Source organism: Marmota marmota, unplaced genomic scaffold, assembly GCF_001458135.2.
Source record: "Marmota marmota marmota unplaced genomic scaffold, marMar, whole genome shotgun sequence".
In the NCBI taxonomy this organism is placed as follows: Eukaryota; Metazoa; Chordata; class Mammalia; order Rodentia; family Sciuridae; genus Marmota; species Marmota marmota.
The window spans coordinates 18,144,036-18,158,267 of record NW_026000068.1 but is presented as its reverse complement, the minus strand read 5'-3'; the positions used below and the strand labels follow the sequence as shown (position 1 = coordinate 18,158,267).

General features: G+C 33.3%; 1 protein-coding gene across 7 annotated transcripts in view; it reads right to left on the bottom strand.

Moving 5' to 3' along the window:
* The window catches only part of Lrrc7 (leucine rich repeat containing 7), a 432,103-nt gene that overhangs the window by 70,262 nt on the left and 347,609 nt on the right, over positions 1–14,232 (bottom strand). For 5 of the 7 annotated variants that reach the window (XM_048814043.1, XM_048814046.1, XM_048814047.1 and 2 more), the window contains 2 exons: positions 10,400–10,540; positions 1,291–1,410 (listed from right to left, as the gene is read on the bottom strand). The exons of 1 other annotated variant lie outside the window; for it this stretch is intronic. In XM_048814043.1, the coding sequence (XP_048670000.1) occupies positions 1,291–1,410; positions 10,400–10,540 (261 nt within the window). The remainder of the gene's footprint in view (positions 1–1,290; positions 1,411–10,399; positions 10,541–14,232) is intronic. One more of the 7 variants, XM_048814045.1, reaches the window with a different exon arrangement.

Below are 14,232 nucleotides of genomic sequence, written 5' to 3'. Positions count from 1 at the left end.
AATATTATATTTACCACATTCTTATAAAAATAATTTGATGACTCATGCACTTATGACTAAACAGTGCGTTTTAGTTTTATTTGTTTCTGAGACTTATAAATATGATATTCTTGGTGTCTGACATCTTCAAAAACATTTTTTTCCATTAGAATTAGCTTGTAAAGTTTATATACATTATTGTAATAATAGTTTACTACTTTTTATTGCTGTGAAATATTTCTTTGTGTGAATAACACAATTTATTTGCATACTCTACTGCTGATACACATTTGAGTTTGCCCTTGAATGACATGTATGAGAGTTTTTTCTAGTTCAATACATTTTGAGAATTGCTTAAATGCAGGGTATGTGCATGTTCAGCTTCACAACGTAATTTGTTACCAAAGTGATTGTACTTTATATTTCCACAAGAAATGTAAGAGTTTTCTTTACTCATATGTTTGCAAACAACAAGTGTTTTTCAGATTTCTTAGTTATTGCAAGCCTAGTTAATACGAAATGGCATCTCTTGGGCATTTCCTGGATTGATAAAAGGGATCAGTTTTGTTTCAATGTTTATTGGTTTGCCTTGTATTTTACCAAATAAAATGTGTTATATGTCTTTTTATTGCTCAATAAGAGTTTGAAAAAAATACATTATGGAATGCAAATCCCTTGTCTCTCACATACATTGAAAATATCTCCCGCTGGGTTTTAGCTTTTTCTCCACTCCTGTTATGATGACCTATTATGTGGTATTATAAGTACCTACTTATCACTTGATGTACTTCATTAGATTAAGTTTCTTGAGGTAAGAAACTATATCCTATTCATTTTTGTTTCTCTAGCATCCAGCAAGTGCTCAGCATATGTTAGTGGTCCTATTCTTGCTCAACAAACGTTTGTTGAGTGAATTGTTATGACTTTAGAAATGAATCGATTTTTTTTCTGATCAAATTTCATTCTATGCAAATTGGTTACAACACACTGCTGAAGCTAAGAGATAGAAGTCTACGTTACACATCTTTCTGTACTTGCACTAAAAGAGTGTCAGCCTACTCTTAGGAGTGGTAGTATCTGCCGAGTAGTGACAGGATTTTTATAAACATTCATTACCAACTCTGAACACTTGGCAGTGTTCATTATTTTATTTCAATGCACTTATGATTAACCAGACTCCCTGTTGTAGAATAATATTTAGCCTAAAGTTATCACGAAGTTAGAAATGATGTTAAGACACAAGATATGGATTACAGATTACAATGGATGTGCAAGGTTCATGGTTTGTGTCATCAATTTGAAATTGGTTACCTTTTTAGTAATGGTGTCCGGAGGTACATCCCGCCTCCCAAGTGGATAAGGATTCCATTGGCCACTAGGAGATACATCCTCTTGTCCATTGTCTAAAATGTTGCTTTGCTGGGACGGGGTCTATTGCGAAAATGGTATGGCATTCTTTAGTGATGTAATAGAAGTTTACCATAGTTTTCTGAAAAGAGTCCCTAATAATTATGGTAAAATTAATTTTGTTTGATTGTAGAAAAACATATATCCTAACTGGAAATATTATTATATACTATTTACTGAGTAAGAATTCTAAACCAACAGCTTTTTGGAAATACAACTAAAATAACAATCTTAGAGCTATTTACTGAAATATTATTATATACTATTTACTGAGTAAGAATTCTAAACCAACAGCTTTTTGGAAATACAAGTAAAATAACAATCTTAGAGCTATTTACTGAATTTTAAAGAAAAGTTTAGATTATTTACAGTACCTAAATAAAAAATAATCAGAATAAAATTAATCCATTGTTAAAAACCACAACCGTTAAAGCTTGCTGAATTTGTCTCTTTAATATGATCTTACCATTTAGAATATAAATAGAAACCATATAATCCGTAGTATGGAACTTCCAATATTCCAAGCCATAATCTAAAATAAATTTTATAAAGCTATAATAATTCTGGGAGAATATGCCGTTTACTAATGCAAAATAGTATTAACACTGGCATAGCACAAGATTTATGGTACTAGGCCGTTATCAGCAGGTAGATTGAGGGAAAGACTAAAACAACATCAAAAATATTATGTTATTAGAATCACAGTATAAATAAATCCTGATTGTTTATGATACCAAATTTATTTATTTAGATTAATCATGTTATAATTTAAGCTTCATAACATTTTTACTTTTTAAACTGATTTCTGGCTTATTATTTTTAACAAATAATAATATATCTATCTTTATTGTTACTAATACTAGAAATTTTGAGAGAACTAAATATTCTAGTCTGAGTAATAGCAAGTCATCACATACCACAAGGAAGATAGCCTCTATTGGAAAGATACATGGTGACATATACAAAGTTTGTATGTGTATGTGTATAATATTTTTTGGGGGAGGGACAAGGTCTTTTCCTCCCCTAACCTTTAGGATACAAAAGAACTGTTTGGTTGCCTGGGGAATACTTATGAGACTGACATGGCATGTCATTCTTTGTACATGTGCTGAAGGATCCCTACTAATAAAGCCTGGTTAAAGAATGTATGTATGGACCAGGGCTATGGTGCACACATATAATCCCAGTCACTTGGCAAGCTAAGGCAGGAGGGTTGCGAGTTCAAGGCCAACCTCAGCAACTTCGTGATGAACCTGAGCAACTTAGTAAGACCCTGTCTCAAAATAAAAAAAATAAATAAAAAGGGCTGGAGATATAACTCAGTGGTAAAGTGTCCCTGCGTTCAATTCCTAGTCCAAAAAAAAAAAAAATTGTATGTACAGTGTATTTTGTGTGAGGACTTGTCCTCCAACACCCTGAAGGGAGACTGGGTCATTTTCTTTATAATATGCCACCATGGACTGCTTGCCAGGCTTCATTTGTTTATACAGAATGGTCTTTATTTGTCCTCCTTTAGAACACAATTATGTAACTAACCTATCTGTATTCTGACCACATGCACTTTTTAGAAAGCATTGCTTGGAAATATTTTAAATGGGATTTTATTGTGAGACTCTATTGAATATAATGAAAAGTAAGGAGACAACTCAATTTTGTTCTTTTGCTTTGGCCATGTAAACTCTTTTTTTTTTTCACAAGCTTAATTAGAAAGTATGAAGAAAGAAAAATGTTTCTGAATTTAAGGTCTTGAATTGTTAGTTAGGGATAAATTTATTTGTGTTTGAAGAATAAAATGTACATAACACATTCAAAGAATACATTACCTGAAAATAACCAGACAGCTATCCAGTGCTTGCCTGTCTTTTTCAAGCATGAGTTTTCTAATATTGATCTTCTCTAGGTAAATTTGTTTACATATGCCCATACACATATTTTCTGAATATTAAATATGTAAAATCAAAATACTAAATTAGGCAAACATGGTTATGCAGGTTAAGCAGTACTGACTAGTATTTTATTTATTATTCTTTAGGTCCCATGTCTTTTCTGGGTTGCGTTCTTTGCTAGTGACAGGGCATAATAAGCATGTTCCTCTGGACCAGATCTTTGCAGTACAGGTTTTTGAGAAAAGGCCAGAATTCAATACAGGTTTCCTTTTTTGCTCTCTGTATCATTCCCATCTTCATCTGTTTCCTCTACTACATTTGATTCACTGGCCCAGGCATGACACTTAGTCACTGTCAGAGAGCAATTGAGAATCACAACATTCTTTTTGGCATTGAATAAAATGACTAAATCCATTTTACCAAAATCCTAACATCATCATGGTCTAGGCTTCTCACTAGAGGAAAAATTAGTCTCTCTTTTTAAAAAGGACAATTAACAATCACACCAATTCTCCTATATTACAGGGGACAGAAGGAACATAAACATGCAGACACATAAAATGATCCTTTGATTAGATAGCAAAATTAAAAGAATCTCCTGAAAGCAATTTCCATGATTAATTTCAAGAATTATCTGCCATTTTGGTTTTCTTAAATGAGATATCCTAGTTGTGATTACAAAATGAGATATCCTAGTTGTGAAATACAAAGATCATAAAAATAATTTATTGATGTTGGGTGGTGGCGGTAGGGACTGAAAAGTGAATTATATAGCACATTCACATTCTTTTCTAAAGGAACACCTATTGTATATAAATTTAGTTACTGAACTGTTAAAATTCTATAAAAATGAAAAGGAACAACTGAAATGTAGAAAAAAACAGATGCTATCACTGTTGAAATTTATTATTCCAAAGAAAAATAATCAGACTGAGGTTTAGCTATTCATTTCTCATACGACATTCTTGATATTTTCTTTAAATACTTTAAAGAGTGAAGATGACTCTTATTTCTCTCATCATATATAACCAACTAGAGATAAAAGACATGGAAACTCATCACAATGCACAATTTCCTTAGTTTCTAAATTCTGTATGTTTTTAATATTTCAAAATAGAGAAGGGGCTGTGGTTGTGGCTCAGTGGTAGAGTGCTTGCCTAGCATGTGTGAGGCACTGGGTTTGATCCTCAGCACCACTTTATAAGAAATGAATAAAATAAAGGGATATTATATCCATCTTCAACTAAAAGAAATTAAAAAAATAGCGATAAATAATAGGCTAGTATGATTTAGTGAAAAAGCAAAAATTTTGTTTGTAGTAAGAAGTGCAATAATGTTCTATGGAAGTCTTGCTGAACAGATATTAGCCCCAAGTTTAGTGTGGACATTTCTAGATTTAACTTTTATGACTTTGATTATTATAAATGACCACAAGTATCTATTGAAAGAAGTGATTTCTAATTTTGCTGAAAAACAAATATGCATGAATATGTGTTTATATGTACATATCTGAGTATATTTAAAGCATGTATATGTCGGACAAATGCATGTCTGTCTGTAGGTATAGGTGTATAAGGATATATATGAATAGCATTTACATCTGTGAGTAGGTCAGCTTAGCTGATCCAGCGCCTTTGCTCTTATCTGCTAATAGATGGGTGCACAATATTCTTGTGAAATTATACTTATTGGCATTTTGCTAAAAATTTTATGAGAGTTATGTTAGAATTTGGCACTTTGCAAAGGACATATCCAGAGGATATGTCCCAAGGATCTATTTTGTTTAGGAATTGGCACACGGTTCATAAAGGCATTATCACAGATTCAAAAAAAATGTGTTTAAAACAATTTGCTCCAAAGTACTTCAAGTGAAATTATGTATGTGTGTGTGTGTGTGTGTGTGTGTGTATACACACACACATATATTTTTTCTTCAGCATGCCTTTTGACAAAATAGGTCTTACAAAGGCAAATATATGCTGAACTAGTTTGTAAATGATTATGATTTTATAGGGTTTAATCTGAAGGTGGTAATGCAATGCCCAAGTGATTTTTAAACCAGCACTTCATTATAATGGCAATGAAGCATCTGTATAAGTACTAACATTATTTTGTTAATTTTAGCTGCTGTCTATGAGGATTTATGTGGATTTACAGGCTGAAGGCTTTTTTCATAATTAGAAAGCTAAGCGAATCTTTCTTGAGGGATAGGTAGCCAATAATAAATGCAACACAATCAATCGAGAATATAGGGCTGAGTTGCCCCAGGTGCAGCATAAATCTTTCTTTGCTTTCAGCACTGGGAAAAAAATGGCATTAGGTAAGTAACCCTTGGCATTAGGGTGAATAAATGCATACCAAAGTTGGTACTATCTGATCCTAAGTCATTTGCATAGATCCAGTAAGAAAGGACATTAGAATTTAAAAATAGTTTAGGTGCAAACATTGCTCTCTGGATTTCTCTAACGCAAAAGCTGGCAAGAGAAGTATCAATTAATTTATCAATTAATAAAACAGATGGGGCCATTTTCTCCCAGGCAAAATTCCATAAAAGAAATATTTAATACATACATTTCCATGACTTCAGCCTCCCCTTCCCTGAAATTATAATTCATTTATATTAGTGTCTCATTCTATAAGTCAAGAAGTAGTAGATTCTATGGTCTGTTCTGATAATAGGAATTAAAAATAAGATAAAATTATCTATTTCTTTGATAGAGAAGAGATCATACTGTTTACATTGGCAGCCAGATACCTAGCAAACAGGGAATTAGGAAAGGCCAATGATTTCTTCCCCAGCTGATTGTCTCTGGGGCTACAGTAACCTACATGATTTACGTGTGATTTTCTTGAGTCCATAATCTTTAGCCTTTCACTGCTACCAAGAATATTTCTTGGTGACACTCAATGCTCAGGAAATGCAAGCGGGTCTGAAAAGCATAGGTAACTTACTAGCATTCATTAGGCGCAGTCAACAAGGACAGCATATACTTATGGCACATGGGTAATGACTAGGGTCACTAGTTAAAATATTCTACTTGTATATTCTTTTTACATTCTATAATATTTACTTCTCTAGATTTTATTGAAGATGATGTGAGATAATAATGCATACAAAGGAGGCTTATCAACTATTATGACTCATGTTCTATGAAAATGTCAGGTTTTACAAACATTTGAGAAAGAATCATCATATTGTAGAAAGAGCTTGAATCTGGGTACCAGTCAGGACCAGATTTAAATTCTGTCTACTATGATGCTAGGTACAAAGACTTCAACAGTGAAACAATAAAAATGCAGCTGAGATATTTTGTGATAAGATCCTCAGTTTCCTCATGTATGGAGATATTTATGTCCTGTGAGGGTTTTTAATGAGTCATGAGAAAAAAATAACATATTTAAAATACTTCATGCCACTTGATAAGCAGCAGATGCCCAGTAATTCATAATCTTTAGTTTTCTCCCAATGGAAATATTTATTTATTCTAGCATGAATCTAGATAATAAAAATGGTAGATTGAACTGACATTTTTGTTACAATGTTGTCTTTGTCTCTGATGACATAAAATTTCAAGACAGTAACTGAGCTCAGTTACAATAGAACACATCCAAAGAAGCACATGGAAACATTAATCACATCATAGAAAGTTGCCTTAAGTGCTTTTTGGAAAGGCAGTAAATAAATGATAAATGAAGAAAGAAATGAATGAATGAATGAACAAATAAAAAATATTGATTATTTTATAATTTAAAGTAGCTGATTTATTTGTCAAATGTTCATAAGTACTATTAAATATTCTTGAGAATGGTCATATATATCAACAACTGAAAATATTAAAGGAAATTAATCCAGTAAATTGATTTTGCTATATTTGTTGACATTCTAAAAATATTTTAAATGATTCCATGAAAATGTTACAGAAGATATAATTTACTGCTTATAGTATAGGAGGCCTATATTTTGTTTGCAATCCACGAAAAATGTACAATACTTGACCTGGCAAGTAATAAGTATGAAAAATTTAGAAATAGTCAAAATACATAGCAAAATCTGGGAGTGTCTTTCCTTTCCATCACATAAATATTTACTATGTAAGTGCTTCATCAAGTGTCAGAATTATTTGATCTTCATTCGGAAATAGTTCTATCCTTAATTAGTTTAGTACAATTTAATGACAATGTCTGTGCAGTAGAAGAAATTCAGACAGGTGCTCTTTCCTCCTGGTTGCAAGAGACAGCCCTGTGTGTTCCCTTAGCAGGGCACCACCCATATTAGTGTACATTGCACCTCCATTTCCTATACTAACTTTTAATAGGGGCAAATGTGAACTTAGCTTAGTTAGGAAACTTCATTCATTCTTTCTAGGACATACTGGAGTAATTTGCTACAATATCTAACTGAAGTCAGCCAGGGTTATCATTCAGAAATTTTATGAATAATAGAGACTGGTCCAGAATTTCCCAACCAAGGAATGAACAGTTTTGTCAATTTTATTTACCAGACATATTTATAAATAGATGTTGCACTACATGTTAGTGCAATTCTTATGGCTAATGAGCATATAGGGGCTGAAAAACAATCTTAAATGCCCAAGACACTAATTTTTATTATATTAAGTAGCAAGACAAAATTTTGTTATAATAACTTTTTATGCATTTATAAATCAAAGGAAAATTATTCTTGTCAGCCTCCTCTCCTGCCAAGGATTCAGGGAAATGGTGCATCCATCATGGGACCAGTTAGCAATGGCCAGCACAGCCAGGGATAGATAATCTGAGAGAATGTATTTTTAAGGAAGGTTGACACTAAAGGTTTGCGAAAACAAACCAAACAAATTTCAAATGAAAGCTCTGCAAAGAAGAAATAACTGGGCAGAGGTGAACGGACAGATACTTAGATGGGAATTCATGGGAGGAAACAGAGTCTGGGAGCAATTCGAGACACTCATAAACACCCAGGCCTCATAAGGTTCCTACATTGGTGATGGAGTGAGAAGATGCCTAAGTGCTTAAAGCTTATAGGTCTTTCACTGATAATTTTTGAATCATAAAATCTTTTGGGGGTAATGAAGTACTTTCCCTTCTTTCCTTTTTCATCCCCTACTTCCTCTTCCTCTTCTTCTTTCTCATTAATTTTTTTTGTGTGTTCAGGAAATAAAGTATTAAATGGTAATTTATTCTAAAGTGTTTCAATATTTGAATTGTTCTGAATTGCAATTTAATGTGGTTTACATAGAGAATTCTTGTAGGTTATCTCTATACCCATGTGAGGAAGATTTTAAAAAGTCCCTAAATGCATTCTGTATTATTTCTATTATAGAATATTTTAGAGCTATAGTGATAATGAACCCATTCTCTAGGGTACCCCAAGCCATATCATAAAATTAATACAGCAACATATATGTAACTAGTTCATATCTGGAAAGTAAATAGGGCTCCAAATTAGGCAAAATTAGGGAGCTTCCATTTAACATAATTTCAGATGGTTTAGATAATAGCTTTCTTCATAGTGAGATCTCTTTAATAAGCTCAATGGATTTTGAAATTTCATTATTTTAGTTTAAAGATTTGCTTTCTATTTAATCCCCAGTCCCTGTAGGAAAGTTGGCCATGTAAGTTGTGATATCTTATCTATTCCTTAGTGCAGAAAAGTTTGAAGGCCTTTTTGAAATTGATTTGGTTAGAAAGATGATGGGTGCCGTGGATATCTGAGAGGATATGAGGAACAGGGTTCATTAAAGTGGGAACTCAACTGTAGATGGCCATGCTGATGGTGTGCTGGAGCCAACTTGTGCTGGTTTGTGAGAGCCAGCCATATGTACCCCATTTTTGGGTTCAGTGACATTAAGATGGTACTTTGAAATTGGTCATATTAGGAGTATTTATATTGTGGACATTAGCAAACACCACAAATCAGAACACTGCTCCCTCAAGAGAAAGTTATTGGCACACCACTGGTGCTACAGGAGACTGAGGACTGGGAAAACAATATTCAAAAGCTCTCAATGTAGTTAGGGTGTTTTTCTCCAAAAGATGTTGAGCGATGAAAAAGCTATGGATATAAGTGTCCTTTTGATTTTGTTACTTCATTCACAGTGGGAATCAAACCATCAAGAGTTAGGGAATTTTATTAAAGACTAATTTGACATTGAAACATGAATTTGAGAACTTATGACCCTCATTTTTCTGAGAAGAAAATTTATTCCACATTTTCATTAATTGTATTAGGAAAGAAATATGTTTGGAATCTGCTATCACTCTGTTTTCCCTATTTTGTACTTATTTTTTCCCACAAAAACTTACTAGGTTAATTACTATATTAATATATAGCTATAGTGATGTATTTTATGAAAATGACTCAGTTGCACTGAAATGTAAGAGATAAAACATTAATCAATTTAAATAGGTGAAATGGGCATTCTCAATTTTGCCTAAATAAAACAAGCAGAAATGTTTCTTTGGCAATGAAAATGTTTTCTCTTAATAGCACATTCCCTTTCAAATGTGCTTGCCTTTCCATTTAAAAAGGGGTGAACATGCTACTTTTCCATTAACCTAGGAAGGGCACTGATTGCTAACTTAGCCCCAAACTTGCTTTTCTTCTTTTACTTCTGTGTTGTATTTCCCAAAATGTGGGCTGAAAACGTATTTAGAAGCACCAAGCACTTAATTTCCATTCTAATTTAGGGGTATACAACTTTTTCAAAGAAATCACCTGAAATCCAATAATAATTTCCAGTTCTGTTCTCAGAATGCATCACTAAGAGAAGGTAAGGATATATTTAAAAAATTAAAAATAAATATATAAATACAAAAAAAAAGAAAAAGAAGAATAGAAAAAATGAGGAATAAGGAAAAAATGAGCCTTAAAGCAACACAAAAAGCCATGTACCTGCTCAATCCAAAAAGCAAAGCTCAATCCCAAAAGCAGGAACCCAATAATCAGTCTAGCTACAAATATACATTTAGCAGTTGAGAATTTAGGCTCTACATTATTTACCCTTGTGCTTTTTGGACTCACAAGAGTCTAATAAACAGGGTTGTATGTACAGCCTAAATACATTAAGTGAACAAACAATATTAATTGGCTTTGGTATGCTGACACATGTAGGGCAGTCCATACTTACTTTCTGAAGAGGTAGTTCTTGATGATCAAATTTAGACTTAGTCTGCAAGTTTAAAGTCATGCTTCTGCCTGCATGCATTGCTGAAATACCTCCATAGGGCAGCATGCCAAGGTTAACTGTGTTGTGTTTGTAAGCAGCATTCTGAGTAGAGGAAATAATCATGTGACAGGATGTGAACACATGCTCAACAAACTGATTATTACATGAACATGTTTAAATTTATAACATTTAACTTTAAGCGGGCAAACAGTAACTTTCTTTTAAAAACATGCACTTGATCAGACAAAAAGCATACAGTCAACAGTGTTAGTTATGCACATAATGAGTACCATCCAAAACTACAGAAAGGACAAAAAGCAAAGAAGATACATTCTGCCTTGCACTTGCTGCTAACTCAAAGGCATAAAATCTGTCTCTTAGATACCATGATAGCAGTGACTTTGGATAAATATTGTCCATCCTGTGGTAGTGCATTAATTTTGAAAATTCAAACAGATAGTAACCACATTTTATTGGCTACAAATCTCATGGTCTCTTTCACATTGTGAGATCATCACATATGAAAGACAAATATTATCTCCTAAATCTGCCTTAAACTAAAGCATTGCAATGTTGAAGCCAAGATCTTTCTTCATTATTATTCAAGTCTATAGACAAAATATAGCAACTCAGAAAAAACATCTGGTCCAAAAAAATCATTAATTCTGACTATTGATTTGATTGAATCCACTTATTAATTCATTTATACCAATCAAATAAGTTGGATGTAGAACCATATATTGTATTTTTCTAAATAATTACCTTTTAAACAAGATAATTGCATAATTATATTGAAGTAATTATAATGTGTGAACTATTAATGTTACTTGTCAAATGAATTTAAATACTTATTTACATCTTAGCTACTCTTCAACAGATGCATCTAAAATTATTCTAAATAATTAATAATTTTTTTCTATAGAACTTCCTCGGAAAATTAAAACATTTTAGATGCCTTGTTATCAAATCTATAGCCTAAAACAGAAATCTAATAATTGACAGCATTTGGTTTCTTTAACTCTCTTATTTTGAAAAACAATTATCCATAGAAGTTAACTGAGTACAATTTTTCTTAGCTTAAAATTATTGAGCATTACGAGCAGGTAGCTATTCTATTCCGAGAACATTATTTGCAAAGTAATGATTATTAGCATTAACATTTCATTGAGCTATACTAAAAGATTCTTATACTCCTGATGAGGTACTTGTCTACACATCATACTTGTTATGAATTCATGATTATTTCATACAGAGATTTTTCACAGTCACCACACTCAAAGTGAAAAAAGACACTAAACATTTTGATCTGGCACTTGGATGATTCCTTAGGGTTTAGATCACTCCAGTCTAGTGCTCTTTCAGCTCCTATAGAAGAGTAGGACATATGGGTTCATGCTTTAAATTTTCTGTCACAGTGGAGATCTGCAGTAGAAGTGCGAGCTTTATGGTTAAAGTGAAGGGGAACGTAAACATCTTTTATCTAGGGTAGCACTTGGAGCTGCCTCTCTAAGGTCAGCACTGAGATCTTTTGCCAACATTATTTGGACTATTAACCTTATTCCATACCCAGCCTCTAGGCAGTTGTCATGTATGCGGACTCACAAATATCTTATAGTTTCTAGTGTAGCTATTTAGTTTCAGGGATTCAAATGTTTCAACTAAGTTTCACTGGGAAAGAAGCACATCATGTCTGGTGCAGTCAGACTCTGGGCAGAATATTAAGCAGCACAGCTGTGTCAAAACCAGTTTTATGCAGTAAGTCCGTGCTTTGGTGCCTGAGTTCATCTTGTTGAATAGCTAGGGAGTTTTAAGTTATTCATAACCTGAACTGCTCAGAAGCTCAATTGAAAGGGGGAAAGAAACGCTACTTGGAGAAAACAAAAGGAAGAGCTTCTAGGATCTGAAGACTTAAAGCAATACTCTAAGGAAATTTAACTTCTTGGAATTAAATGAGAAACTATTGAATATATGTTGAAGTTGCTCTGGAAAAGATAGGTCCAAGGAATTACAAACAAACAGAGGGTATATGGAGACTAATTAAAAAGGGAGGTGTCATTGTGATAAGAGAAAATAGAGAAAATACACATGGATACACTTTTAGTTACCTGATTCGATCCCCCTCCCCATTCCTATACACCCAGGGTCCCCCCATGTTCTTGCTCCATCTAGAGGAGCCATCTAGTTTTTGGTTGTTGAATCAAAGGAGAGAAACCATGTATCTGGGATAACAGTAAAAAACCCCTGATGGTACCAAATGCTTAGAAATTTATCTTTTCATGCTTTCTTTCCACTCACTCTTCTGCTGCCTCAAATTACTAGTCATTGTACATATGCTCCACAAATCTTCTAATAACCTTTCTTGACTAGTTCATCTTACCCTGTTACGTATGGTCGTGTCTACACGAGGCCAGAGTTCCCAAACTGTACTGTATTATTTGGCCCCAAATATTTTCGCCCTCCAAGTTATCTGTCTACATGGAGGGCATAACTTGAGGTAAGGCATGGTGACAACCGACCAGGTGTCTCCCACTGACAGCCAGTCATGCGGCTTTGATGAGGCTCCCTTCAATGGGACTGAGCAACCTATTTGAAACAGACATTCTGATGAAATACTTTGCAAGGCAGAACCAATTTCCACACTGAGAAACTAACACCCACGCCCACATTTATTAGTTCACTTTTCCCCTAAAAAAATTGTTTTCTTGTCATGTAGACACGACCTACAATAGTATAATTATTTAAAAGGAATAAGCCTGAAAACATAAAATTCATTACTAAAGAAATACATAATAAATGCAGTGACCTGTGTTTTTTGCAGGACACAAAATAAAATAATAAAACTACTAAGTGAAACATTCCAATAGCATCTTGTTACCCAGATCCCCAGTTTACATAGAACATTTGAACTTAGAAAATGAGAACAAAAGGCCCCAATTTCACACACACACAAATCCTCAATGTTCTAGTGTCACTGCAGAGCACACAAAGCCTTCTACACCAAAGCCACGAGGTCTACTGAATGATGACAGTAGGTTGATAATAGTTTTAGAAACTGAAGTACCAGATTTCTCTTAGATTTGAACAGGCAACAACAACAAAAAAGCAATTAAAGGCTTTATAATTTTTTTTTAACTCTCCCAATCACTGGGCTGTGCATTCCATACTATTCTGACTCAATTTTTAACTGAGTTAGCATTGATTTTCTTTCTTTTTTTGCAATATACATCCTAATTTGTATGTCTATAGTCTTTATATAAAGACATCATCTGTTTTTGTTGTCTGTAGTAAAATTGGAATTTATATATTTTCTTCTGTATAAAAACCAATATTCTAAATGGCAGGATTTTTATTAAATAAAATAGTGTGTAGGAGGGCATTTAATCTCTGCTTATTTTCTTTTTCTTTTTCTTGCTGGGAAGATTATTGTTCATTAGAAGTAATAAGTTTAGTAGTCCCATAGCAGTAACTATGTGCAAATTTTATAAACAGATTGCCCGAGATTAACATAAGTGAGTCCATGAAGAAAAGGGTGAAATACTCACTTTTTATAGATTCAATAAAAACCATACTCTTTAGGTCACCAGAGAGCAGTTTTGTGTCCTAGGAGAGGCATTTTTTGCCTTGCCTTAATGGCTAGAAAACAATTGGAAACACCATCCCATATGATAGAGTCAAATTCTTTCTTACTAACAATAGTTAGGCTAGATTTGATAAATAATTCACTTGCAGGTTATGGACTCTCAGAAAGCATTAAGCAATACCCATGAAAAACTATTAGGATCATTTCCCCCCAC